This window comes from Fopius arisanus, unplaced genomic scaffold (assembly GCF_000806365.1).
Source record: "Fopius arisanus strain USDA-PBARC FA_bdor unplaced genomic scaffold, ASM80636v1 scaffold00008, whole genome shotgun sequence".
In the NCBI taxonomy this organism is placed as follows: Eukaryota; Metazoa; Arthropoda; class Insecta; order Hymenoptera; family Braconidae; genus Fopius; species Fopius arisanus.
This window is the reverse complement of record NW_011887747.1, coordinates 1,083,438-1,109,874: the sequence shown is the minus strand read 5'-3', so window position 1 is coordinate 1,109,874 and position 26,437 is coordinate 1,083,438. Positions and strand designations below refer to the sequence as shown.

The 26,437-nt window shown below is 37.6% G+C and overlaps 3 protein-coding genes across 5 annotated transcripts; all 3 read left to right on the top strand.

The window, feature by feature from the left end:
* Positions 1-15,961: 15,961 nt before the first annotated feature.
* LOC105273949 (paired box protein Pax-6) lies at positions 15,962-18,169 on the top strand. Of its 2 annotated transcripts, none has more exons than XM_011316698.1 (4): positions 15,962-16,173; positions 16,605-16,739; positions 16,818-17,095; positions 17,397-18,169. In XM_011316698.1, the coding sequence occupies exons 1-4, from the start codon at positions 16,096-16,098 to the stop codon at positions 17,686-17,688; spliced, it is 783 nt and encodes a 260-aa protein (XP_011315000.1). In that variant the 5' UTR covers positions 15,962-16,095; the 3' UTR covers positions 17,689-18,169. The 2 variants fall into 2 exon arrangements, with proteins under 2 accessions (XP_011315000.1, XP_011314999.1); XM_011316697.1 differs by having other exon boundaries at positions 15,962-16,179.
* A 651-nt stretch (positions 18,170-18,820) lies between these two features.
* Positions 18,821-23,209, top strand: Hexo2 (Hexosaminidase 2). 2 transcript variants are annotated; one of them, XM_011316699.1, is made up of 8 exons: positions 18,821-19,166; positions 19,378-19,889; positions 20,138-20,324; positions 20,534-20,768; positions 20,996-21,320; positions 21,521-21,848; positions 21,922-22,317; positions 22,386-23,207. In XM_011316699.1, the coding sequence occupies exons 2-8, from the start codon at positions 19,783-19,785 to the stop codon at positions 22,629-22,631; spliced, it is 1,824 nt and encodes a 607-aa protein (XP_011315001.1). In that variant the 5' UTR covers positions 18,821-19,166; positions 19,378-19,782; the 3' UTR covers positions 22,632-23,207. The 2 variants fall into 2 exon arrangements, with proteins under 2 accessions (XP_011315001.1, XP_011315002.1); XM_011316700.1 differs by having other exon boundaries at positions 19,030-19,166; positions 19,823-19,889; positions 22,386-23,209.
* A 181-nt stretch (positions 23,210-23,390) lies between these two features.
* On the top strand, positions 23,391-26,279 carry LOC105273948 (transmembrane protein 64). Its single transcript, XM_011316696.1, has 4 exons — positions 23,391-23,741; positions 24,322-24,866; positions 24,929-25,090; positions 25,191-26,279. The coding sequence occupies exons 2-4, from the start codon at positions 24,339-24,341 to the stop codon at positions 25,353-25,355; spliced, it is 855 nt and encodes a 284-aa protein (XP_011314998.1). The 5' UTR covers positions 23,391-23,741; positions 24,322-24,338; the 3' UTR covers positions 25,356-26,279.
* The last annotated feature ends 158 nt before the right edge of the window (positions 26,280-26,437 follow it).

The following is a 26,437-nucleotide window of genomic DNA, read 5'->3' as shown; positions in this document are numbered from 1 at the left end:
TTCAACGATCGTGATAAGCTGCTGGAAGCTTCCCTTTAGAGCGCTATCCGGTTTGATCCGTCCTTATTTCCTCCAAAGATTTGCGAAAATAATCGAAAAACTCGCATTTGCATGGAGCCACCCCCATCGACAACAGAAGAAAAAAAATCTCCAAAACATGTGTACGTGAATGTACACGACTGATGCCCCATTAAGAGATTACATTATGGAGTTCACTTTATGCTCTCTCGTGTCTACAAATCTGCAGCCTCCCCCTTCCACCCTCTTCCGCCATCCAGACCTGACAGATGGGCGTAGATTTAACGAGATGAGCGGCATCCTTGGAAATAAAAAAGCGAGCTCGTCATTGTGAGAGCGTTGGGGGTCTCGCGTGGATAAACATGTTTGTATGCAAAAATTTCATACCCCAACCCCCGTCCTACCGCTATCACAAAAAACGGTCATCATATGATTACACTACCCTTCCCCTCCCCTCCCTCACCACTTCAACTCGTGCTTTATCAATCCCATTTTTTCCAGCTTTTTTTCTTTATCTCTTTTGGCCATTTCACCTCGCACAACCCCTTTCCTCAACGGGCAACAGACATTACGAGATGAGATATCCCTCGACGAGAATCGCGTCAAGACTTTTGACGCCCTTTTTATTTTTTCATTTTTTTTTGTGTTTCAAACAGTATGAGTTCTCTTTTCCTAGCTTCGTTCTTATTCTTCGAGTTTTACTGGTTTTTTTTATAAAGTTTTTTTTTTTACGCGTTGACGTTTTGTCCTGCGCTCTCCTCTTTATTTTTCCCCATTTGTTTTCATTCTTTGTTCAACGCCAGCGATTTGCGACTTTTTCATTTCTTTTGGCAGGGGGGGACTTTGTGGTGGGAGGAATCATTGAATTTGATTTTGTGGATTAAGGAATTGAAAATCGTCCTCAACTAATGGGATTGAGGGGGAAAAAAAATAATGAAAGGCATTTTGTAAATTCTAATCACTCACGGAATGAGAGAGCTGTGAGTTCTCTTTACAATTGGGATTGATTTACTCATTAAATAGTAAATAGAAAAAGAGAGAAGTGCTTTCATCAGGAAATACAGTTCCTCGGGGATGACGAAATAATAATAATAAAATTTTTTTAATTCCTTTAATGCTACAAATGGTTTTTCTTTGTTTTACCTCCGGGATGAAGAAACATAAACAATGGATTATTAAATGAAAAAATTAGCAGAGACAAGACCTAATGGATAAGAGAGAGGAATACTAGCTTTAATCTTTTACCCCAGCTCTTTTCATCCACTCGCATCACTCATTTTTTTATTCACATTTTGTTTGTGCTTGTTGTTTTATTTCTGTGTAAACTCGCGGAATACCGCAAGTACGATTAGCTTATTATTCCATGGCTTTGTCGAGATTTTTTTTTTTTTTTTGGATCAAAGCGCTCCGCCCTTCCCTCCCGGAGGAAGTATGAAAACAATGACTGTCTATCGGCATTCGGAGCCCTTCCATTCTCTTTTTCACTCAATAAGAAAAAAATGTGGATTTTAACAGCATCATCGGGATGTGAGAATTTTTCATTCACGGAAATCCTTGTTTTAATTAAAAAAGTAGCCATGAGCTAAAAATTGATGAAAGAGGAACGATAATTCGTATTGATATTCCAACGAAAACTCGGCTTTTGGTGGCAAAGGATGTGGGAATTGCCTCTTGGCTATATTACGTATTAACGATGTACACGATAGGGTATAATGTCTGCTAATCACGAATTTGAGATATGTCATATTCTGGAGTATTCATGTTTGTTCTGTCATGTCATCCACCGACTGAGGGAATATCGCGCGTATATCCTCACTACATTCCACCGAATAGTTGGAAGTTAATTAAATCCCCTTTGATAGTCCATCTAAAGAAAAACCCATGTCTCAATAATTACAATGTTTTTACATATTTGTCAAATATATTGTATGTACATTTATGCTATTCGTTGCTTCAAGTTAATGTCGAACAATAACGCTATCTCCCAGCAATTGTTAATCTGAATCAGATCAGGAATTCAGGATAAGACATTCCGACTGATTCCGGAAATTAAACGTAAAATTTCCACAATTTCTCTACTGCAGTCATTTGATTTTTATAAAAAATGATTTCCAACGTTAATATTCAGAGCTGAGTTCACGCTTGAACAACTTTGAAATATAGAATATCCTTGGTATTTAGCTGGTTGTTCCCCTGGTGAAATGAAAGCTTTTGTTTGACGATGATTGATGTGATTTTTAGAGCATTTAAAAGATTGGCTTGCGCCAATAGACGCAGCATTTACCACAGTTGGATACTCAACCGAAACAATGCGCTGAGAGGCTCCATACGATTTCTCTGTCTCCATTTTTTTTTTCCTTTTTTTTTCACTTACCAGTTGGCTATTCGTATTACACGATTGTGGAGCATCAACGGATAGCGATGTATAATATACCCTGTTGTTCCAGCATCCCTCCACTCTTTCGGGCACCGCCTCCCACGTTTGCCATTCCTTTTCAGCGTCGGCGCGACATCCCCCAGACCACCGAGAAGAACTTTCCAATGAGAGGGAAAAACCAGAAACTCAAAATGAAAGAAACGTTGGGAATAATGATCCGCAGGATGAAATGATAAATATGGATTCTGTTCCGCGGGCCTTTGTTGAGAGAGCATCTAGTACTGCTACTAATGGACCTACTCTATTTTTTTAATATGCAGAATTGACGACGGGATGTCAGCAATTGCTATAGGAAAGTGGGGCATATGAATTTTTGCGAAACTGGATATTTAAGTACTTTGTCCCAACCAATTTCTGCTTACAATTTTCACAATTCCTCATGTTAGGAAAAATTCTCTAGTTTCATCAATTATTGAGATGAATCACTGGCTCGATACTGGAATCTCAGTTTATTCCATAGAATTGGAAGTATTTATTTGTTCAAACTAATTTGGTATTACTCATAGGGGATAAAAAAGTGGACGGAATGAGTATTGAACCCGATCTAACGTTAATTTTTAGTAAAATAATGAGTGAAACAATAAATCTGCTTAAATTAATTGAATAAAGTAAATACATTACTTCAAAAAATTAATTTCCAGTGTTGACTTTCATTAGGCAATTAGAACAGAGCGGGAAATTAATTGAAATCCATAAAATTAACAATAAAAAAGGAGACAGTTAAACCATGCACAGAGAGAAATATTCAATAAAAATTACGTGTATTTTCCTTAATTCTGGAGCGAAATGTAGTTGGAAGTTTTACGGAACTGTCACGTAATTTTTATCTCAAGTCACGGAATTTTTCTGCGGTGTTCCGTAATTTTTATCTGAATTCCGATAAGTGAACTGAAAATTCCGCAATTTTTACTAAATATGTCTCTCCGCGTGAAGACAGATTTTTGAAAAAAAAAATCAAAAAATCAATAAGTACATTGAATTCTAATTAATACCGATGACCAATCACAATTCTTCGATTCAAAAGTAAAAACGAAATAAAAATACCAAGTAAACTTATCAAATAGTCACTTAACGAATATTGGATTTCCATCCATTCTGTGTTCTCAGCGATTGAATAAAAACTCGAAAAATATGTGGTCCATTGTCTGCACGCGGATTAATTTGTCGAGATGAGAATCACCCATAGAAACTTGGTTGTGATTACATTTGATGATTTGACTCTCAATGAATCATATACCGGGGTTCCTTAGCTGACCCCAAACATGTGCGTACTATGGGATTAGTTTTCATTGAGATGTGACTCCATAGAAGAATACACGAGGGTGAGGTCCTACGGATGTGTAAAAGGGAGTTTTCAGTGATGATTTGAGAATTGGTCTGGTACTAAAGTCCTGGTCCTGATTGTTCCCTAGCGGATACGTCTCCCACGGGACCAACTCAATTACACAAAATTAGTCTCGACTCAACGCACTCCGTGACTTCAAACATGCAATCATCTTACACTCATACACGTCATAACACTTTTCTCTAGAATTAAAAAGCACAATGGGGGAAAATAAATTCACTTGAGTTGGATCCAGAAGTTTTTTCGACTCGTGTGGGGCTGATATGGTTGAATTCAATTCGACAGAACTGCGGCCAGACTCCCTGGGGTGTGACGCTCCATTATTTCCATCTCAATTAATATTTTAATCAAGCCTCTCCTCATTCTCTCCATTCGTGAAAATCACCCTCCTCCCAATATATTCTAAACAATGCAAAAAAACAACACGTCATCAATGTGTTGGTTTCATTTATCAGTGGTATGCGTAAAACAAGGTACGTAATTTGATATTTTTAACAAATCAGTATTTCCACTGAAAAATAAAATAACGTTAACATAAATCTTTGATTAGAAAGTGAAGAAAACTAAGCAGCTTATCAAATTATATGATATGTTTGAGTAAAAATATATCATAAATAGCTAGTAAATAATAACAGAAATAAATGCTCGAATAGACTCTATTTCGATTTTAATCGAAATAAGTACAAATTGAAGGCATCGTCTGGTAGTTTGGATGAGGAAAAGGCAAATCCAAAAGATGAAGGGAGATGGAGGTATGGGGAGACTGGTTAGGGAAAATCCTAGCGAATCATACCCGGCCGCCAGTAAACAATGCCCATTGTCCGGCATATCATTTTCTGCACTCATCCGCCATTTCCTCACTCATCCCTCCAACAGTAGAGAGGGTAGTGCTCGCGAATTCGCTCGGCCGTTTCGCGCTCTCCACGAATGAATACTGTTCCACCCGCAGTTTCAGCTTTTTTCACCTCCTCTGCACTGCTTCTTCCTCCTTTTTTCCTCTTTTTTCTCATTTTTTTTCTGTTTCAGCCAGTGTACCGTCCTCAGCCCCTCTCCCGAGGCCCTTGCGATTTTTCAGTCGCTTGCCGCACTGGAGTATGCTGGCCACCGCGTCCCACAATGCTCCATTGTTGTTCTTCCTTGTCTTTCTAATGATTCTTTGTCCCATCGTTGTTTGGAAGATTGTTCTCCTTCTTCAACGATCATCATCACCGCTTATCTTGCTCATTAGCAAATAGTTCTCGGCACGTTGTCATTAGTTTAGTATATCAACGCGAAGGAAAACTCAACAGCAAACAGATTCTACCTCATATGCGAGGAATATCTCGGAATCTGTCAGGCATAGAGAATTTTTCGTTAAGAGTTGGTTTGTAGCTCGCAATCTCCTCTGAAAAAATGGTTTTATCAAAAATTTTGCTATCTCCCTTGGATTGGGAGGTATTTATCAAAAACCTAATTACTGGCTAAATGGACAAACCACGAGATTTAATTGATTGGAAGAGCTTTGGGGTGACTGATGATGTAGTTATGAGCGGTTTTGTGTGAGATCTCTCTGGAGATTGGTGGTGATAATGGAGGGGATCATGAACCCTATATGAAATAGTAATAGTGCCACCGGGTGGGGAAGTCATAACTTGTTGATTGGGTTAACGAGCAGATTGTTGGCGGCTTCTTGCCACCGCTGCGAGAAACATTACACTTGAATTATTTCAGGAGAACACTCAATGTAAATGGTTTTAAATAGACAAATTGAATAGAAATTGATTGGATATTCATTGTTGACAGCAGACAAAAAGAGGATCCAAATTTGACGAACCATTGGGCAAGTCTAAAATTCTATTTCAGGGAATGAATTTCCATCCACGATTCTAAGTTGAACTGTACGTGTCCCAGCCCATCCAATAAAAAAAACGATAGCTAGAGAGATAAGCTGAAAGAGATGAAGAAAAAATTGGATGCATACACTGGAATATGGGATATGTGAAAAATGAATGTGAATAGGGTGAGGCATCTTATTTCGTATGGGAGAAAGGGATAATCTCGGAGAAAGCGTTTCAGCAGAAATAATAGAGAAAACGAGCACCCAGAGCGCCAGAGGATGGAAAAGATGATGGATCGAGAGTCAGGGGTAAGAGAGATTGGCAAAAGAGGTAAGGGGCATGACGGTTACTCGGTTGGGTGTTTTCTAAGGAGATCGCTCCTGATGAAGTTGAATCCTAAAGATGAACTTTAAAGTCCATGAATATTCCGGTGGTTTACAGTGGGGATGAGTTTATCCAGTGAGTGAGATAGAGGGAAGCAAATGGCCGACTAATTAACGATATTCCCGTTGGTAATTAAACACATCCAATCTCAACGAGGTCCAGTGGAAAATGATGGGAGGAAAGAGAGTTGGGGCTGAGTGAAGTTGGGTTATCCCGAAAATGCCGCAAACGACCTAGGGGTTTCTGGCAGTTTTCTATACCATTGCTGAACTAACGGAGGAAACCACTATTACCCCCTCTCTCACTCTTTCTGGCTATGGCTTTTCAACCGTAAAACGGATCTCATCCAATCCTCATCCCTTCGACTCTCATTTCAATTCATTTACTTCCTCTATCCACTGTTCACTTGACCTTCTTTTATTAATACACGGAGACAAATTTATTAGAAATTTTACATAAGAGCGATCATTTTTTCATTATCAGCTATACACCGCAACACCCCAGTGCCTTCAAAATTATCGGATATTTTTGGAATATTTTATCGTATAGCAACGAGAGGAATCAGTTTTGCTAATTAAAATTTCGATCGTTGATATGCATGAAAATTTGGGGGAAATATCGGATGGATTTTTAAGTCTTGTTTCAAGTTTTGTTTTTTATCATTTGATACGATTTCGTAGAATCTGCATATAAATGTTCATTTATTTTTTAACGCTAATATTTCGAATTTTCTAAGCCAGTATATGTTTAATTTAATTCAGAGTCGAAAATATTAAACAAATTGTCTTTTAATATTCGTATTGTTGGCATCTGAATGCCCGGAATAAATAGAATGAAGATGTCGATGGAATCGTGCGAGAAGAGGGCAATAATTAACAAATTAGCTCTCCACTTTGTTGATTACATTCTCCCTCCGCGATAAGAAACAGAAAGAAATTGGAAAAAAAAGCGACATTGAATGGAGAAATGCATTTGCAAATGCACTCGAGTGCACATGAATTGGTGTATAAACTGTACAAATGGGATAGTCATTAATTGCCGTTAATTAGGATGCTAATTAACTGGAGGTGGAAGGGGGAATATAATTGATGTTGCAGCGGGGAAGATTGAACAATCGCTGGAGATGCACAAAGGGGCATCCCGGGGATTCTGTTTTTTTTTTTCCTGTCTCTCTTCATTCCACTTTTTCCTCTCTTTTTCCCCCATTTTTTTCCCTCTCTATCCTCCCCTATCGTTTCCTCTTTTTCGGTCACAATACATCGGGCTGCACATAGACAAGCTTTTCCGTGCATATGTACAAGATTAAATGTGAAATTATACGCGCAACCGAGTCTCACTGTATGATCATGGTAATTAGTTCTATTTATGAGGGAGTCGTTGCTAACTGAATGCCTGTACATTTGTGCATTGGTAATTCAAAAACGCGTAATAACAATTTTTCCTATGAATTGAAATGATGAATTTACCTATTTTATACAATTAGTACCAACAGAAATGATTCATAAACCTTCTCCATTAATTAATTGTTAGAAAAAGTACACCAGTTCGATAAGAATATTAAGGAAAATTCCCTTTTTCAGTAATTATTTGTAATTTCAGTTTTGGGAAATGACGACTGATTCAGTAGTAAATTAATTAAAAAGTTGGCAATTCTCTACCACAAGATACGTCTGTGAGTTTCATGCTGTCTCTCTTCGTCTCTAGAAAGGGTGGTTTTAATTACCCCTTCCATTAATGGATAAAACCAACCCCGTTACTGGATTCGTTTAGTCGCATTAGCAGTGCCACCACTCAGAGTACATACGTCCCTTCATTTTCCCCCAGCCTTTCCCTCATTTCATTGCAACCTCAGTGTATGGAAACGTGTGTACATATATGTTGGGGGATGTGTAACTTCGCCGTACATTCGTCGGGTAACGCCCCCGTAAACTCGTCGAGACTCAACGAAACGTCGCTAATTCAATTATTACCATTTCACCTCATTCTCCTATTTCCAGAAAACATTTCTCATTAGTCATTAATTATGATGACCTAATTACTCCATCATTCGATTCAATTCCTTTCGAAACGTTCTGATCCATTACTCGGATTTTCGAATTCATTGGATAGATGTTACTAGTTAAATTTTAAACCATCCTAGACCATTCAAAAAAACTCCGTCGTTTAATCTGTTGCATAATTATGTTGGAAGTTTCAATGAGAAAATCTTGAAATTTTCTACTCACTAGGCCATTTTTGTAATTTCCAGTTTTCACTTTCATATGGCACTGAAAAGTTGTGAAGATATTGAAAATTCAACGCTATAATTTCTGTTTTTTGAAAAAAATGAGGAATTTAGTCAAAATTTTTAATTGAAGTTTAATTGAAACTCATATAATTGAAAATTCACATCACTTTGTGAAGAGATCATAATAATTACACCTTCAACTTTTCTGTCATAATTCCGTCAAGGAAAATAAGAAATAAACCAACAAAATAGGAAAATTGGAATAATTGATGTCGTATGATAAAATGTGGAAATAACCAAAGCTTGGGAACCGATATGGAGAAATTTAAAATCCATTGTAAATGAAAAATCTCCCAACGACTCCAACATCACCTCTGAATTCTGATGGTTAGAGCTATCTAAAAACAAAAACCCGTCAAACAAAACCGAAAAACCCTCTGAAAAGTGCATTCTCACCAACAAAAACTCTTGGCAAAGTAGAGAAATGAATCTCTTACCTTAAAAATGTTTTGACATTCGCAACTTCACGCCTGCTGGGATGCTTTCCCACCGATTTTTAGACAACCAGAGACAATGCCCCTCTGCATGTAATAATGATAATGAGGAGCGGCTCCTGGCCTCTGGCCCTGGATCCCAGGGTGTCAGAGCGAGAGGGATGACAAAAAAAAAAAGATGTCAAAAGAAGACAACCAGGGAGAAGAAAAGAGGAGCATTAGCGTGATCTCGCAGAGGTGTCCAGGCGTGTACTTACGCCTGGCACTTCAGGAAAAGATCGCGTCAGTGTACCATCAACATCACCAGCTACAGAATCAACCCAGGAGAGATGTTCCCTCTGTGGATATATCACACTGACGAGAGTCCTGTCGCCTCGATAAACACCAGCTCCACTCCCTCCCTCTATTTCTCTCTCTTCTTATCCCCTCATGCTTTTTACTCTCACCTTACACTCTCTCCTCTTCTTTTTTCTTCTTTCTTTTTTTCTCTTCTTATTCATATAGTGCCGCATCACGGCTGGGTCCCGACACTGTGACACGGTCGAATCCGCATTGTCCCACAGAATGGATGCAGTCGGTGAAAAAAAACCAACGGGAAAATATTTAAAATACGGGAGAAATGTCATTTCTAAAGATCAGGCTCAGGCGAGAATTAGAATGAGCATCAAGAAAAAATTTTACCTAAAATCATGAGATACTTTTTTCAAATTTCTTCCCACAATGTGTTCACATTTATTTTAAATATGTTTAAATCATAGGGCGTAATTAATAATAATACTTACCAACTATTATTTTTTTCATTTGGGTTAAGGATTATTTATTGCTCCGCTACTTCTGGATTTGTCCTGGTTATTAGGAAAGTTAGTGGCCCACAGTCTTTCATTAGTTTTGCCGAGACTTAAGACTTAAGACTTCTTCTCAAAATATATCTGGTGACCAAAAAGTGTCAGAAAGTTTAGGGCAACTGGAACTTACTATAATACCTCTTCAGTCCCTTGTAAATCTTCTCTCCGGTAGAGTGTCTTCTGTTTGCTTGAATCTTAGAGATATTTCCATCAAAATTATTTAAAAGTTCTCAACTGTTTTTGATTATTATCCCTATAATCTAATAAGAAGTAAATAAACACCAAGTAATTATATTTGACATGTTCTTCAATAATAAAATGATATTTGAGAGCCTTATGATGTAAAATAAAATTTAAGTGAATTGAAGTGAATTTCATTGTCGAGATTGTTTGTTAAAAAATGTTTTTAGAAATTGTCGAGGATCATCCATTCCTATGGTATCTTCATACAGCTGATTGCAACCCTCTGTATTCATACTTTTGTCGCAATTTAAGTCAGCTGAAAACCGTATTCACCCCCTACCCACTTTCTCGAGCTCGTGCCAGACATTTTTCTTGCAGAATTTCCTTTTATTTGCATCATTATACGGTAAATGAAACTGAGGAGTGGAGATAAAGAAGAAATGGAAAATATTTCATGGACTCTTTTGTCACACGACAATTGTTCGTCCGAGCCATTCTCATTGATTATACCTTCCCATTTATTTTTGTTTTTGGGCGCTTTTGTGTGAGAATCTCAAGGATTTACAAATATAGAAAAAAAACGTAAGAATATTCATACCGATATTTTGGGAAGGAATACAACTCAGTTGATATTCCATTTAATGAGTTATATTATTGTTATGTCGTTTTATTTCTCAAGTTTTTTATAAATCTCTCAGAGACGGTTGATGAAATTGAAGTGAAAAAATATACCGGCTTTAAGTTTGATTAATATTCAATATCTCACGAAGTTTTATCGCCGTGGATGCTGTCCGAAGTTATTTACCCGGGAAAAAATATCTTGGAGAACATCTGGAAATAATTTCCCGGTCAGAATTCCCCAGAAAATCTCTCCAAAAAAAGAAATTATTTCGCTTTTCCTAGACTTTAAATTGTGTAATCACCCGGCGCAATGTGTCTATGAAAAAGTTTGTTTTCGTATTATACACTGAGAAAAATATTCAATAAAAATTGCGTGTATTTTCCGTAATTCTGGAGCGAAATGTGGTTGTCGAAAATTTTACGGAACTGTCACGTAATTTTTATCTAAAGTCATGGAATTTTTCCGCGGTGTTCCGTAATTTTTATCTGAATTATCGGTGAAAAATAACGATACCGTCACTTGAATTTTTCGAATCAACTCCGTAATCGGTAAATGAACTGAAAGTTCCGTAATTTTTACTAAATATTTCTCTCCATGTATTTGTGCTAGGAAAGCGGCTCTCGTTGACGCACTTTTTTTCGACTGATTCAATTATTTATTTTTTGTGGTTTGACTTTGAAACTGGGGATTATTCGAGATGTATTATTCATCAGTGAAAGAATTTCTCTTTATTCTCAGTACTTTTGCAAAAATAAAAAAAAAATTAACGCATCACTATGGAAATTTATAAATTGCTGAATAATGCTGAGACTTAAAAATGGTATATTTTACGTCAATCTTGTCTAATTCAGGCTTTCTCAGAATTTTACAAAGAAAAATATAAGAAATTAGAACAAATGGGCAGTAACTCCTCAATTTCGCTAATGAATTTTCTTCTATTTTACGATCTGTATCGGGGAAATGATATGCTGCGGGGAATGATATGCTTATGCTGAGCGAAATGAATCAGGCTTTTTTTTAGACCGCAATAAACATTAATAATGATAACCTAGTGAAGACAATAATTACTAATAACAATGAATATCCAATCCGTGTCTAACAATGAAAATTAACCATACGGAAGAATTTGTGGAGGAAAATTGATGAAAAAATGGTGAAAAAATGGCGAGTTTAATTTCAGGATAGAAATCCTGAATATTTCCATGTGAATCAATCAAGCCCCGAAAACAATGGCGAAAACCCAAACAGACGAAGACAAGTTCTCCGTGGAAATACACGAAGTCCACAGTTGTAACCCGCGGCAATTGTGATTGCGCTAAACCTAAACAATGGGCCTACCCCCATCAACTACCCAGTACCCAGTTTCAGCCGTCGATCCTGCGGGGGTGGCCATCTCCCAACCACCCCCTCACCCAACTTACCTCTTCCGCTCCAATTCATTCACCCTTCCGGACTAATTGACTTTTTCAATCCCACCTACATGTACATCCACACGTGATCCACGCGATCTACCATTTTTTCCGCCTCTCCATTCTTTTTGTCCCCTTTTTTTGTCTCAACTTTACTCTCGTGGAAACTCGTGGAAGAATCAGGAATTATTGACTCGACTTCGAACTGTTGTTTCAACTGGAATCATTACAAACGGATCAGCTAAAATTCCTCTTTATTAAGACAATAAAAGAGTATTTATTTAAAAAAAGAAATCACTTGTGTCTAGGAATTTTAGAGTGTAACTGAAAATTCTTGATGGGATTTCCCTTTAAAAATTTTTCCCTTGGTATACTTATTTCGAATCCCGGAAAAAATATCCCAGGGAAAAAATATCCAAAACGTGTTGAAACTCGCTCAATTTAATTATTTTTTAATTTAATTATTTTTTTCGTTGTCTATTTTTTCAGGGACTCTAATTTTCCTATGGTCTATCAAATTGGGTGGGTTTTAACACGTTTTGGGTGTGTGGGCTATTTTTTCCGGAGATATTTTTTCCGCCTACCACTTATTTCGAGCGAATTTACGTGGATGGAGGAAATTAATTTAGCAAAAGTATTTTTTCTTCAATTGTCCCATGTTTTTTCCAAATGTATCAGTATCAATTCTCTTGATTATCTCTTATTTGGTGTGGCCGGAAGTCAGACTGGAATGGAATATATAATACAGGAAAAAGAGAGAAAAACAAATGTTTACTCTGACGTAATTTGAATTTGCTGGCATTGTTACGGGGTAGAGTAAAGAGAAAAGGGTTGATGCACAAGTGAAAGAGGAAAGAGGAAGGGGGAATGGGGGGAAGGGGGGCCTGAGGGTTGGGACGCATCGGTGCTACTGTTGGTTGGGATGAGAAAACATTAATCTAGCCATGTTTTGCAATCTCCAGCACCGTGAATGTTCTCCGGGATGTGTATTTTCGTACATAAATTCATGTGGAATTCAATGTATGTGTCACTGTACCTCTGTACCACCTACCACCCCCCCACGCCACCGGGAGTGTATTATGAATGCGATGTTCGTTTACAATGTGACGGTAAACCCATTCCTAACTCACCCATTGTATTCATCATGTTGATAAGAATTTATTGATTTTTAAAACAGGAGAGGAAATTCTGTTGCGCAATATTCACTCGCTTATGTAGCACGCAAAAATACAAATGAAACGGTTCATTTCTTGCACCGATGAAAATCAAGTCCACGTTGAAATCACTCAATTCATGGCTGACTATAATCAAATTATTCACTTGGGATTGGAAAAATTTCATCGATGCGTAATCTAATTTTTCGTATCACCTGTGACTGAAGAATTGAAAATAATTAAATGAATTTTTTTTTTCTTTAAACATTTGTAAGGCGGTGAATAAAAAATAGAAATATCAAGTCCTCATTACCCTTTCATTTCTTGATGTCATTCTTGCAAAAAAATTCTCTTGGCAACCGTGTGTTTGTTATCATAAAAAAACATTACACCCTCCAACCCTCGGCTTGTTTTGATATTTATTCTCATCCAATGTACACGTACAACATGAGAATGGGCGTGGCGGAAGTAGATTAAACGATTCAAAACGGTGGAGGGCCTCAGGGGTGGAATAGAGTTGCGGTAGCGACGCATCGCAAGGGGGTGAATTGTGGGGGTGAGTGAAATGAGAATGAGATTTTGACAAGGGAATTAATAAAGATCCCCATCGGTCGACTACGAAGGCGTTACTGGGCGGCAACACCGTGTCCAATCAATGATTCCATTATCCCCTGAGCACTCCCCCCATGAATTAATAATAATTCCTCCATCTTCCCTAAATTCGTCTAATGAACTTTCCAACATTCCAATTCAATCGACATTCAATCACAATTCTTGTGATCATTATTAAGTTCCAAACTTTCGTCGACGGAGAGAAATATTTAGTAAAAAATTTAGAATAGAAATAAATTTAGAAATATTTAGTAAAAATATTTAGAAAACCTTCAGTTTTCTTACCGATTACGGAATCGACTTGAAATATTTAAGTGACGGTATCGTAATTTTCTAAAGATCATTCCGATAAAAATTATGAAATGCCACGAAAAAATTCCAGGGCTTCAGATAGAAAGTATGTGATACTTCCGTAAAATTTCCTACACTGAGAGAAATATTTAATAAAAATTACGTGTATTTTCCGTAATCCTGGAGCGAAATGTGGTTGTCGGAAATTTTACGGAACTGTCACGTAATTTTTATCTAAAGTCATAGAATTTTTCCGCGGTGTTCCGTAATTTTAATCTGAATTATCGGTGAAAAATAAAGATACCGCCACTTAAATTTTTCGAATCAACTCCGTAATCGGTAAGTGAACTGAAAGTTCCGTAATTTCTACTAAATATTTCTCTCCGTGTACAACCACATTTCACTCCGAAATTACGGAAAGACTCGTAATTTTTATTGAATATTTTTCTTCGTGTCCAGACACATTCCCACATACCAATCATTCTACCGCATTATAACGGCAAAATCGTCAAGGAATAGCAATAACAGATAATATTTAATATCTGAATAAGAGATCTACAGATAATCTCGGAGCACTCAATCTGAAATTAATAATCCCCTCCCCCATTCCCAAAATTTCCCTAATAAACTCCAGTATATTCAGATTAATCGACAATCGATTTCCAATCAAGCAACTCTCTCATTCAACGAGATTTTTATATTTGAGGAGATTGAAGAAAAATCAGTTCCTCAGGGGGTGGAGGTGGATCTCTGTTATTATCTTGATAATATAAAGGCAACGGTGTGGGAGGCAGAGAAGAGGAAAGAGAATAAAAAAATGAATAAAGGAAGAGGGCTGCAGTTTGTGGGAATGCAAACGCGTATATACCACCAGTACAGTGATTTAAAAAATATATGTATATATATATATATGTATGTATGGAGTTATAGGAAAAAGTCAGGGTCCAGGAAGCACAGTGGTGGCGGTGGTCGGGAGGCATCAGACAGAGGCACATAGCCCCAAGCCATGTAATTCATTACTAAAGCAATCTCACCCTGGCTCCCAGCCCTCCCAACTCCCCCACCCCCTTTCACCCCCTCTCTCTCACCATTTCTCATAACCCTCCCCCGCCCCTGACCCATCAGCCCCTCTGCGCCACGTTATAATATAAAAAAATGCCGAATAGAGTAGCGCGCTGACAACAAAACAAACATGAAATACAAAGCCGCCTTCTCATAATTAAAAAGATTGCGTTGTGCCTCTCTTATAACCACCCCCAACCCCCCGACGGTTTCTTTTTTCTTTTCTCTGTTTTATTTTTTTTTTCCTTTTTTTCTGTCTTCCCTTGTCCTGAGTTGGAGGGACATTTCTTTCGGGCTTCTTTCACCACGTTTTTATTGTATTTAAAAGCAGTGGAAGTGGACGTATTTATTTCAATTGCGTTATTTTGTTGTTATCTTTGTTTATTTTTTAGTAAACGACGTTTGGGGAGGGGGTATGCAGTATGTAACAAACTATTGAAACTAGGGTTGTGTTATTCAATGAATTTATCTGGTCGCGGTGCCATGGTGATGGGAAATGTCGATAGTAGCTGATAGGGTGATGATTGGAAGTCTTCTGATTTTGACAGTGAAACTGCAAAGAATACTACAAAGAGTTCTACTACAATTGTCCCCCGATTTGTGCTCTAATTATGTCCATTTTTGACTAAAAAAGAAAGCACACTTGGATGCCACAATCGAATGGCTATAATTCATCAAAGGGAAGAATAAAGAAGATTTCCAAGTTCTCATACCCAATGCAAGTTGAAAGACAATGATTACAATTCGAAGGATAGGCTAGTGTGGTCCTTCTCTCTTCACTTTTTCTTTTTTTTTTTTTTCCATAAATCCCGCGGTTTCTCCGGAGTTGTATCTTTATCTTTGTTTTCCCTCTCCCGTTGTCTTTTTATTTCCACGTGAAAACAGTTTTGCGAAGGGTGTGGACTCGGTGGTAACCGCCCTAAACTCCAACCCTCGGACCAATCCTCATTCCCGCGCAATCTCCGAACAACCCTTGGTTATCTCTAGGGGTTGTAAGGGATGATTCGGTGGTGCATATTCGTTCAGTCAGTCTTCATCTCTCCGAACCGGTACAACTCAACACCAAAATCGGCTGCAAGTGTCGTTTTAAGTATAAATTGTCGTGTGGCATTTGAAAATTCCGAATATATTTCAATGCATACATAAAAACAATTATAATCATATTTATTTCGAGTGCTAGTTTGAATTGTTGGACATGGCTGGGCCTTATCTATCGCCCCTTGGGCCTCAGGCCGATCTGCTCACTGAATATATGTTCGGTCGACGGCGTCAGGTCAGTGTACGTTACTATTTTTATTACAATCTTCGCTATTTTTTTTTTCTCTGCCTATTAATTTATCGTTATCTTCTTCAACAATCCAATTATTTCTTATTATTCTCCATTTTGCATCATCGAAGGAAATGAGAAATTAGGAGTTGTGATGAATTCATTAATGAATTATTTCTCAACACCCAATATCTGGATGCTAATGTCTAATAGTGACCAAGTGAATTTATTTAAATGACAAAACATAATTTTCTGCTATTCATTAAATGCTGGAGATCCTGGGAACTTTAAACGGGAAATTAGGGGTATAAAAACTTGTAATGATTTATGACAAGTCAATAAAAAATAAGACAATGTGTAATTTTTCACAATTTTCGCAATTGATAAGAAAAATAGAAAAAATTTATAGATATTCTTGCCAATTTTCTCTGCCGCAGAGACGCAATAGAACGACGTTCACACCTCAACAACTTCAAGAACTCGAGTCGCTCTTCTTGAAGACGCACTATCCGGACGTGTTCTTACGTGAAGAGGTGGCCCTCCGAATTTCCCTGTCGGAGGCTCGGGTTCAGGTAGAGAGCGTTACCAAAAAATAAAAGATATAACAAATAGATAAAAAAAAAACTCGTGAATAATCGTGAAAACTTCAGGTGTGGTTCCAGAACCGACGTGCAAAGTGGCGTAAACAGGCGCGTCTTCAGCTGCTTCAGGATGCCTGGAGGATGCGTTGTCTAGGTCTTGGCAGTGCAGCACCTCTTCTACTGAGACCACCACCTGGTACCAGTGTAGAACGTTCCGATTCTTCACCTCCACCTCCCCCAAACTCAGGAGGAATTTCACCCCCGCAGTTATCAGGTGGAACTGATAAACTGCCCGACAACCCGAATCACCCCATCTGTAGAGATTATCGACTGTTACCTCCACACGGGTAAGTGTCTTTGCAAAAGCAAACAGAAAAAACAAAAACATAAAAAAAAAATCATCCATTTGCCATCCAAAAGAGATTCTCAAAATTCTTGTCATCGAAATATCGCATATCTCGTTATTGTTCTCTAAAATTCTGTAAACATTTTACACTAACAAGATAAAATTGAAATCTAATATTAGGTTTGATAGATAGTATCTCCATAAAAAATTTCTGTAATAAAAAACTGTGAAATTTTTAATGGAATTGCAAAAATCTCTAACAGTGCAATATTCTTTCGAGTCTTATAATATGGTGCTTTCAGGTACTCAATGACTTGTGAAAAATCGCCAGAACACGGTAAATGCGGTTGTGGCTCACCTCCACGGAGTACATCAACGCCATCAAGTGTAGAAGTGGATTTACCAAATCGTGACAGACCCCAAGAAGCAGAAATGGATCTTACTGTGAAGACTCCACTTGCCACGCGTCACCCGCAAATTCTTCCGCTATTTCATCACATTCCGAGTGAATCCCGCCATGATCTCAGTCCTTTGCCTCGGTCTATGGACGAGCCACTCGATGTAACTCTGAACGGCAGTAGAAATAGCAACTAAATAAAATAAAATCATCTCTCAATGTTCAACGCCTATAGTGGATCTCCAGTGGCAACTGCTCTGACCACTCATTCGAGTAATTGTCCTTCGATGATCATGTAAATAAATCGCGAACAGCCTAATCCTTTTAAAACAATCCATAAATGCAGACAGATGACTAGTTTGTAACTCTGATGAGCGCGTAGTTACATCTAGAAGGTGAGAGACAGGAAACACTTAATCAGTAATGCTGATAATCCATTGTGTTAAAAAAACTAAAGAAAATCCGCTGATGATACTGAGAGAATCCGCGGGATTTAGCAACTCCATCAGAATTTGCGTAACGGTACAATTTTTTAAATATTCGTGTACTGTTATGCAGCAAGACACCGCAAAAAACGCATTATACATTCTCTGTTTTCATTTTTCTGTTCTTCATTCGTACAAATGTGTTACGTAAGTTCGACAATCGGGTTAAGTGGATAATTTGGAGTTATGAAACGATAATGAACATGAATAAAAGAAAATCTTCAACAACATGACTCATATCATTGCTCATTACCTCATCCCAAGTAAGTAGTTAACCGCTGATTCGGATAGGTGTAATATTACAAATAATGCGTCAATATCTTTTCTTGAAAAAATTCTCATTGAATAAATATTGGATAGATTTAAAAAAATGCCCATTAGCGCTCATTGCCACAGTATTTCAAGTATTTCAGTATTTCTGGGCATTAGAAAACTCATAGAGCTGCACAAGTTTGACAGACAAAGGACAATTGGTTAAATAGTGAGACCCCTTTAGAGCCGAGCAATCTGGTTCGTTGAGCAATCTTTCTCTGAGCAAAATTTCCATCAATCATTGCGCAATCACTCCCCTTTGGCTGGGATTGCACAAGTAAACGATTAAAATCCATAGATTAATCTCCATAATTAATAGTATATCCCAAAGAAAAGATCGCTGGAATATGGTTTACATATTTTACAATTACATTGCAATTATATTGTGGAAATGATAATGCGGAATTTGTCAGGTGTGTATTTGACGGCGTGCTAGGAGTCGACACAGTGGTATCAACTCCGATATGGTGTGGTGGTGACCGAATCGCTTGCACACTGGGTCAACCGCTCGTTTGTGTGTGCATAAAAAAGAAGCAGAAAGAAGCTGAAAGAGAAAGAGTAGCTTGGTAAATGCCAAGTGGAGAAGGGTAAGACGAGGACTGCCTGTGGCTTGTGGTAAATGACTATGAGAGTGAAAAGGAGAGGCAACAAGGGGTTACGCGACTCCTCATGGTACATTTCAAGTTCAGTTCTCGTGGGACAGCCGGTCTCATTCGTTTGCTAACCACTCTAAAAATAATTTGTTAAATGTATTCCCACGGTTTTAAAACGTAAAACACCGCGAAAAGCGATTCCAACGGGAAATTGTTATTTTCCACAGGTGAATATCAGCCCAAACTCTTGGCGAGGCTCATTAGATGAAACGATAACGTCTAGAGGTAGGACTCAGAGGTCTATCACGCTTGATAAGTTACAATATTTCTAATTATTTCCATTTATTGCTTCTTGAATTGCGTGAAAAGCGCGGCAATTTATCGCAATCATTCGAAAAATGGCTCTTTAGATAAATTAAATAGTTTGCACTCACCCCGAATGCTTGAAGTTGTGATAATGATGAAGATAAAGTGTTGAGTATTTTGCGATGAACAGTATCCGGGAAGTGGCTTATCGCCTTGTAGTGGATGCAACCACGGCGTAATCAGGAACACACGACCAGAGCATCAACCCGAATCGGCCCTTCTCCCTTCTTCCTGTGCATTCGTATTCATCACGTCATCGCAATGTGTACACCATCCGCATGCAGTCCAATGATTTTAGTGGTGGACAATGAGTTTTAGTTTGTTCCACATCATACACAATCCAAATTGGCGCGATGAACTCTCATTGATGGTTCAATTGTAATTGTCCAGCTTGAAATTCAGATTGAAATTACTAAACTGTACGAATTGTTCCTGGTCCATTGTTTCACTTGCTCCTTCACCAGGCAAAACCAATCTAGTCTGCATGGGCTTTTATGCTATCCAGCGACATTGACATTTCCATTTTCTTCTCGGGATGAAAGTGACCCGAGTCATGTGTTTCTCCTTGGTTTTAGCTATCGAAATGCTATTTGCGGCTGTCTGGATTTTCTTGTACACCGCAGCTGAAAGTCATCAAGTCAGGTGAGTCGATGGCACTGGTAAATTTAGTATTGCTTATTGCAGTTATCCATACCAATTATGCCAGTCTCCTCATGCCAGTCTGAGACGTGCAGTGATTACACATTATTGCATTCGGAGATGATAATGTAAAGTTAACAGAAAGGCTCTATGAAACTTCTCATCACTTGAATAATCCCCCTTGAAGAAATTACGCGTTGACATAATTGATGTTGGACGATCCTCCCTCTTATTTAATTTCTGCTCTTCAGGTTCTTTCGGACATTTGAATGCATTAATGGCCAGTGCCAGCGAACACAACGACCGGTATCAATTCTTGATGTCGAGAGACTGAAAATCCATGGACAGCATACCACTCTGGCAGCTTGCAAGTTGATCTGTGGAGGCAATGGAGCACTTTGGCCTTTACCCACCGGCCCTTTCAGTATCGGCAATAATGTTAGTATTTAATTATAAGGGTAAATGTCTATTACTTCCCCTCCCCCTCGCCCTCCCCAAAATAATATAAAAGTATGTCGTTAATTGCCGTAAACTTCTTCGATTTGGAAATATTCACGGAGTAATAAATATATTCATGCATGTGAATTGATTAATGATTTTAATTTTTATTTGTTCTGGTGTTCACGGTTTATAATTACCTGTTGTAGTATCTCCTCACACATCCCGACAAAATAACTTTCGACCTGACAAGAATTCCCCCAGGGGTTGATTCATTGATTAATGAAGTAATCAACATATTCAGAACAAATGTTGAATCATCCTGCGGTGATAACTGTGATGCAGTTGATTCATCAGTGATTGTCCATGTCAATGTGGAGTCAGGAAATCTCGAACTCGGTTGGAATACCTACGAGAACTACATTCTTCGGATCATCACTGAAGGTATTCTACGATAAACTAGAATGAATTAATCAGAAAAACAACAATTAATTAATCCTCTTTGGAACTATTATAAAATTAATTGCTTAAATTATACTAATCAATCATTCATGAATCTAGAACCTATTATTAGTTGTGAGATGCTTCTGTTTTTCTAAAATTATGCTAAACCGTAATTAATACGTTTCACTCATGGAATTATTATTTTTCAATAAAAATTTGATGCTTAGATGAGGAAGTGCACGTACACATCAATGCGACCTCTGTATACGGGGCTCGTCATGCTCTGGAAACTCTCTCTCAGCTAATTGCACCGATCATTAAATCGAGTGATAAGAGAGGATTGGTGATCATCGATGAGGCTAATATCGATGATAAACCAATTTTTAAACACAGGGGAGTTATGATAGATACTGGGAGAAATTATCTACCGGTCTCTGCGATATTAAGAACAATCGATGGACTCGCAGCTACAAAAATGAATGTTCTACATTGGCATGCCACTGATTCACAGAGCTTTCCATTGCAGATCAAAAGCAGACCACTAATGTCATGGTAATGATAAACTCAGTGGTTTAACAATTAAAATTTATGAGCCAATAGTACGAATATCTTTTTCACAGTAAACATTTTACAGACCACCACTTTTTTACCACTTTTTCAATTATATTTATTGTCATGGACATGAAATGTCAAACTCCATTTAGTATATTATTTCAAATCACTGAATGGGATGGGGAACAATTGACTTGTAGGTACGGCGCTTATTCGCCGAAGATGATCTACACCCCTGAAGACATGGGGCGTATTAGAAACTACGCGAAATATCGGGGAGTGAGAGTGATTCTGGAGATGGATTCTCCAGCTCATGCAGCGACTGGTTGGGAATGGGGTGAGACCCAGGGACTTGGAAAATTAGCGGTTTGTGTTGAGCAACAACCCTGGAGGAATTTCTGTATTCAACCACCATGTGGACAGTTAAATCCAGTCAATCCTCATGTCTTTGAAGTTCTCAGGGATGTGTACAAGGATTTTTTTTCAATTCTGGGGAACGACACTGTCCTGCATATTGGAGGAGACGAGGTGACTCTTTCTCACATCGATTAATAGAGTTCTCATTTAATGAAATTTCCGATTAAGAGGATTGAATTTCTAGGTATGGTTGCCATGTTGGAACTCCACCCAGGAGATTGTCGACGCAATGCAGGCCAGAGGCTTGGGTAGAACAACCGAGGACTTTTTAAAACTTTGGGGAGAGTTCCACAACGAACAGTTGGAACTCATAAGCAAACTTAAAGAGAGAAGCGACTCTGTGATCGTTTGGAGCTCTGGTCTCACTGAACCCAATGTAATTGAGCAGTATCTTGATAAAAATCGGTTTATTATACAAACATGGCTGCCAGCCGCCTCCACCGTTCCGGAAGAACTCCTCAAACGGGGATACAAATTGATTATCTCAACGAAAGACGCCTGGTACTTGGATCATGGCTTCTGGGGAATTACAAAGTACCATTCGTGGAGGGATGTATACGAAAATAGAATCCCAAGAAAGGTATGTCTATATTTTTTATAGCTTGGCACAGTCCATTATAGTTTTTTTACCTTCCAAATGATCCCCAGGAGGCTGTCCTTGGAGGTGAGGTGTGCATGTGGGGCGAATATGTGAATCAAGGGGGTCTGGATGCTAGAATATGGCCAAGAGCAGCAGCAGCTGGTGAAAGACTCTGGACAGATTCCACGACATTAAAAACAATCGATGTGGAACCGAGGTTTCAGGCTCACAGAGACAGACTGGAGAACCGAAATGTTAAAGTTGATGCAATTTCTCCTGCGTGGTGTGCGCAGCATGCAACAAAGTGTGATTAGCAGATCAATTGCCAAGAATTTTAATATTCTTACAATTTTGCTATTGGGGATGACGTCTCCCGTTGATTCTTCCTCGTTGAATAATAATTACTTCTACAAGAATATCTTTGATATTTCAAGCCAGATGATTAATGTGTGATAATAGGAGAAGAAGATGCAGGAGAAGAATGAAGCAGTCCTGTTACCTGATAATTGAAAAACAATAAAACGTTTCTAAAAATTGTTTAATCTACGTAATTAACAGGTGTTAATTATTGGGTATTGGTGTGACAAAAAAGAAATTAAAGAACAATTTCACTATTTAATGACGGGATACAGGTGTCAAATAGAAAATCCATTCCAAATTATTGCCTTCTCAATTTTCACTTATTTTAAATTATTATTATTTTCACTATTATTTAAAATAGTCATTCTGTCATCCGCGAAAGACATTCGAGATTGTTAATTGATTGAATTACTACTAGACTAATTTAAATAAAAGCATGTCCATATTACCCCCCACTCCCCTGCAGATTTACTGCAAATTTTCATGGGCATTATCTATAATACTGATTTTAATTTCAAAAATATTTGGAAACTGGTATTTTTGTGTCCATTATCTCATAATAAATACGTTCGGTAAATAGGTCATCTTCTTGAAGTATACGATAAGTGGTATGCTTATTCTATTTGCCAATGTATAATTCATACGAAGAGGTATTTATGTACATATGTAGGTATATACCCTTGAACAGTGGCAGCACCGCCTAAGATATTCCACAATTGCGATGTGTATATATTTCCATCCACTAGCGCTCAGCTGACGTTCTGACAATCGATGGTAGTGATCGGAAATAGAGCCTCCCGGGATATAGAAAAGTCTCAAGATTATGTTTATTTAATCGTGTCTTCCTTCAATTGATCTTAGAATAGTTCATACGAAATGTCAGTCAGTAATATCGTTGCATTAAAACCCGGGAGAACGCGTTTGTCATTCAAGATATCATTACTCTAGGTTATGTTTTCGAATCTCCGTTGCGTATTTATTATCAGATGAATTTTTGACGTTTTTGTGATGCCTTGGATGGAGTTTCTCTGAGTCCAATACAATATTCATAGTTTATTAATTAGGTAAGTGTAATTTGAATAGATTATTCCCTCCGCCATTGCGACAGTCGAGTCACGTCAAAATTATTTGAGTCATCCTCGCGCCTTTAAAGAGTTATTACCGAGATCTTCTCATTTTGCGTGTTTTTTTTTGTAAATTTCTGGGGGATCTTGGATCAGATTGACATGAAAAAATATACCGTTTGTTGAGTTTTATCATTATTCAATGACTCGCAAATTTTGATAGTTCTGTCTATTTTTATAAATTTTTGGTAAAGTTTTGGGAATTTTTGCAAATGTTTTCTGAAAATGTAGGCAAATTCGCCCACGGTGATGAAACTTGGTGGGACATTGAATAATTTTATCAGCCGTTTCTCAGAAATTTGTAAAAAAATTGAAAAATAAGAAGATATCGAAAATAAGTCTTTGAGGAAAGTATTATTATTTTTTTTCCTAATTATAAGTATCCGTGTGATTCAATAATTAATTTTTAAATTTTCAATTTCTTTCTTGACATGATTCACTCAATATGAGAGTTTGGATAAGTGGCCGATTATGAATTTAATATAAAAAATGAATTTATAAACTAAACTTACATTTTCAGAGGCATAGTAGATTAAAATGGACATTATAGACTTGGATGTTCTCGAAACAAATTCTCGTTCAATAAAAAACTCCGGAGTAAGATGCAACTGCATAAGCTCAAACTCAGCCTGTTACATAGCAGTGACAATCGCCACTCTGGGATTTCTCGGAGCAATTGTTTTCATTTGTAGAGATTACATAAAAGTCCTGCTGTACTGGATCGAGCACCAGGACACGTGGGTGATAACAGTGATCGTCACAGCACTCTTCACAGTCGTTTCCTTTCCAATAGTCATTGGGTACCTGTTCCTTATAATTGCCAGTGGATATTTATTCGGCATTGTCAGGGGTATTGCCATGGTAGTATTGGGAGCAAATCTGGGGATTGCTGTCGCCCATACTACACTCAGTGCTTTATCCCCAAAATTACCTATTGGGGCATTGTTGAGAAGTGAAACAGCGAGAGCTATCTTGAGAGTCATATCAGGACCACAGGCCTTCAGAGTAGTACTCTTCGCAAGACTCACACCTATTCCATTTGGACTGCAAAACACGATTTTTGCTGTAAGTAAGAATACCACATCTCAATGATCTACCAGATTTTTCCAAACTTTGTATTTTAACAGGTCAGCAATATCAGTGGTCTAAGATACCACATCGCAAGTGCAATCGGTCTTCTCCCAGCGCAAATAATCAATGTTTACCTTGGAAGTAGTCTAAGGTCGATGCAGGATGTATTAGAAGATAAACATACAGCCACAACTGGATACATCGTATTCTGCATTCAGGTAGAATAAAATAAATCTGTTGTTATTTTTGTCACTCACCTACGGAATTGTTAAAATACAGAAATCTAGGATATAATGGATAATTTTTTTTTACTTTCAGATACTCGTAGCTGTCTCACTGATGGTCTACGTTGTGCAAAAAGCACGTCGTGAGCTGCATCTCGCCCTCCTGGAGGCAGATCTCGCCTCCATGACAGATAGTTCTCATTATCTTCATGACTCATTACCCGAATCCAAAGGATCACTCGTGACACTCATTGCGTAATTCCTTATGTAATTATTGACATAAAAAAATATTGAATATTCTTCTCAAGACCTGCAGGACACATCGAGGTAGGTCTCGTCTTCATTCAGTACTCGTTATCGTGAATAAGTCGAATATGATTTTCTTTCATAAACGAAAAGTCTGGAAAATATTCAATCGGTCTAGCTGTGCCAAAAAAAAAATCAGGAGAACTATCCTTTCGATGATAAAACGCATCTTCTGCACTACATCACTGACCTTCCTTTTATACAGTTGTTGAGTTTTTTTTACATTCATATATTCCCTGTTGATAACTTTTTTCAATAGGTCATTGTATCGATTATTTACGGGTGTATTTGTTTCGTACTGAAATATTTTTCCTACATTTTTTTTTATCAAATCAATTTTTCATTGAATGTAGACCATTTTTAGATACTCTCATCAGAGAATTAATTTTATTCTCCTCGAAGTAAATATTCAGGGATAATGGAAACAAGTATTGAAGTAACAGTTGAAATCGATGGAAATTAGCTCCACTTTTTCGCCTAGAGTATTTGTATCTTTTGAAAAAGGTGAGGGAGGAAGCGTAAATTAAGAATAGAAGTGACATGACGTGCACTATTTTCATCAATGTATCGTACCGCAACTTGTGAGTGTGAATAATTAATAACCGTAAAAATAGCAATCCCATTGACAAAATTTGAGACGAACTCCATGTATTAAAAACGAAATTTGCCATGTGCATGACAAAATATTTAATATTCTCTACTAATCGATTTGATACGTAAAATTTTTGAATTTGAATCTCATAAGAATTATTTTTACATCGATTTATTGGATAAAACGGTAGAACGCACAACTGTGCTTGTCTTCCGAATTCAAAAAATAAATAATAATCCATTTGGTCGCCTTCAAAGGTGAAAGAAGGATGAATTGACAATTAAATGCTCTAAAATTATTAGAACACTGAGAAAAAATTATATTGTTTCGTATTCAAGGTGAATATTATGAGTCTTGAATTTGCGTGATATGTATATAGCATTATTATCAAATGATAATGAACAGATGATATACACCAGACAGAATTAATCGCTAATATTCTT

Bases quoted from the DNA above. Each gene is read 5' to 3' on its own strand.
- Hexo2 (XM_011316699.1), top strand. From the start codon at position 19,783: ATGAAAGTGACCCGAGTCATGTGTTTCTCCTTGGTTTTAGCTATCGAA. The intron at 20,325-20,533 runs GTTAGTATTTAA...TACCTGTTGTAG, and splicing joins CTTTCAGTATCGGCAATAAT to TATCTCCTCACACATCCCGA. The intron at 21,849-21,921 runs GTGACTCTTTCT...TTGAATTTCTAG, and splicing joins TGCATATTGGAGGAGACGAG to GTATGGTTGCCATGTTGGAA.
- LOC105273949 (XM_011316697.1), top strand. From the start codon at position 16,096: ATGGCTGGGCCTTATCTATCGCCCCTTGGGCCTCAGGCCGATCTGCTC. The intron at 16,180-16,604 runs GTACGTTACTAT...TCTCTGCCGCAG, and splicing joins GTCGACGGCGTCAGGTCAGT to AGACGCAATAGAACGACGTT. The intron at 17,096-17,396 runs GTAAGTGTCTTT...TGGTGCTTTCAG, and splicing joins CGACTGTTACCTCCACACGG to GTACTCAATGACTTGTGAAA.
- LOC105273948 (XM_011316696.1), top strand. From the start codon at position 24,339: ATGGACATTATAGACTTGGATGTTCTCGAAACAAATTCTCGTTCAATA. The intron at 24,867-24,928 runs GTAAGTAAGAAT...GTATTTTAACAG, and splicing joins TGCAAAACACGATTTTTGCT to GTCAGCAATATCAGTGGTCT. The intron at 25,091-25,190 runs GTAGAATAAAAT...TTTTACTTTCAG, and splicing joins ACATCGTATTCTGCATTCAG to ATACTCGTAGCTGTCTCACT.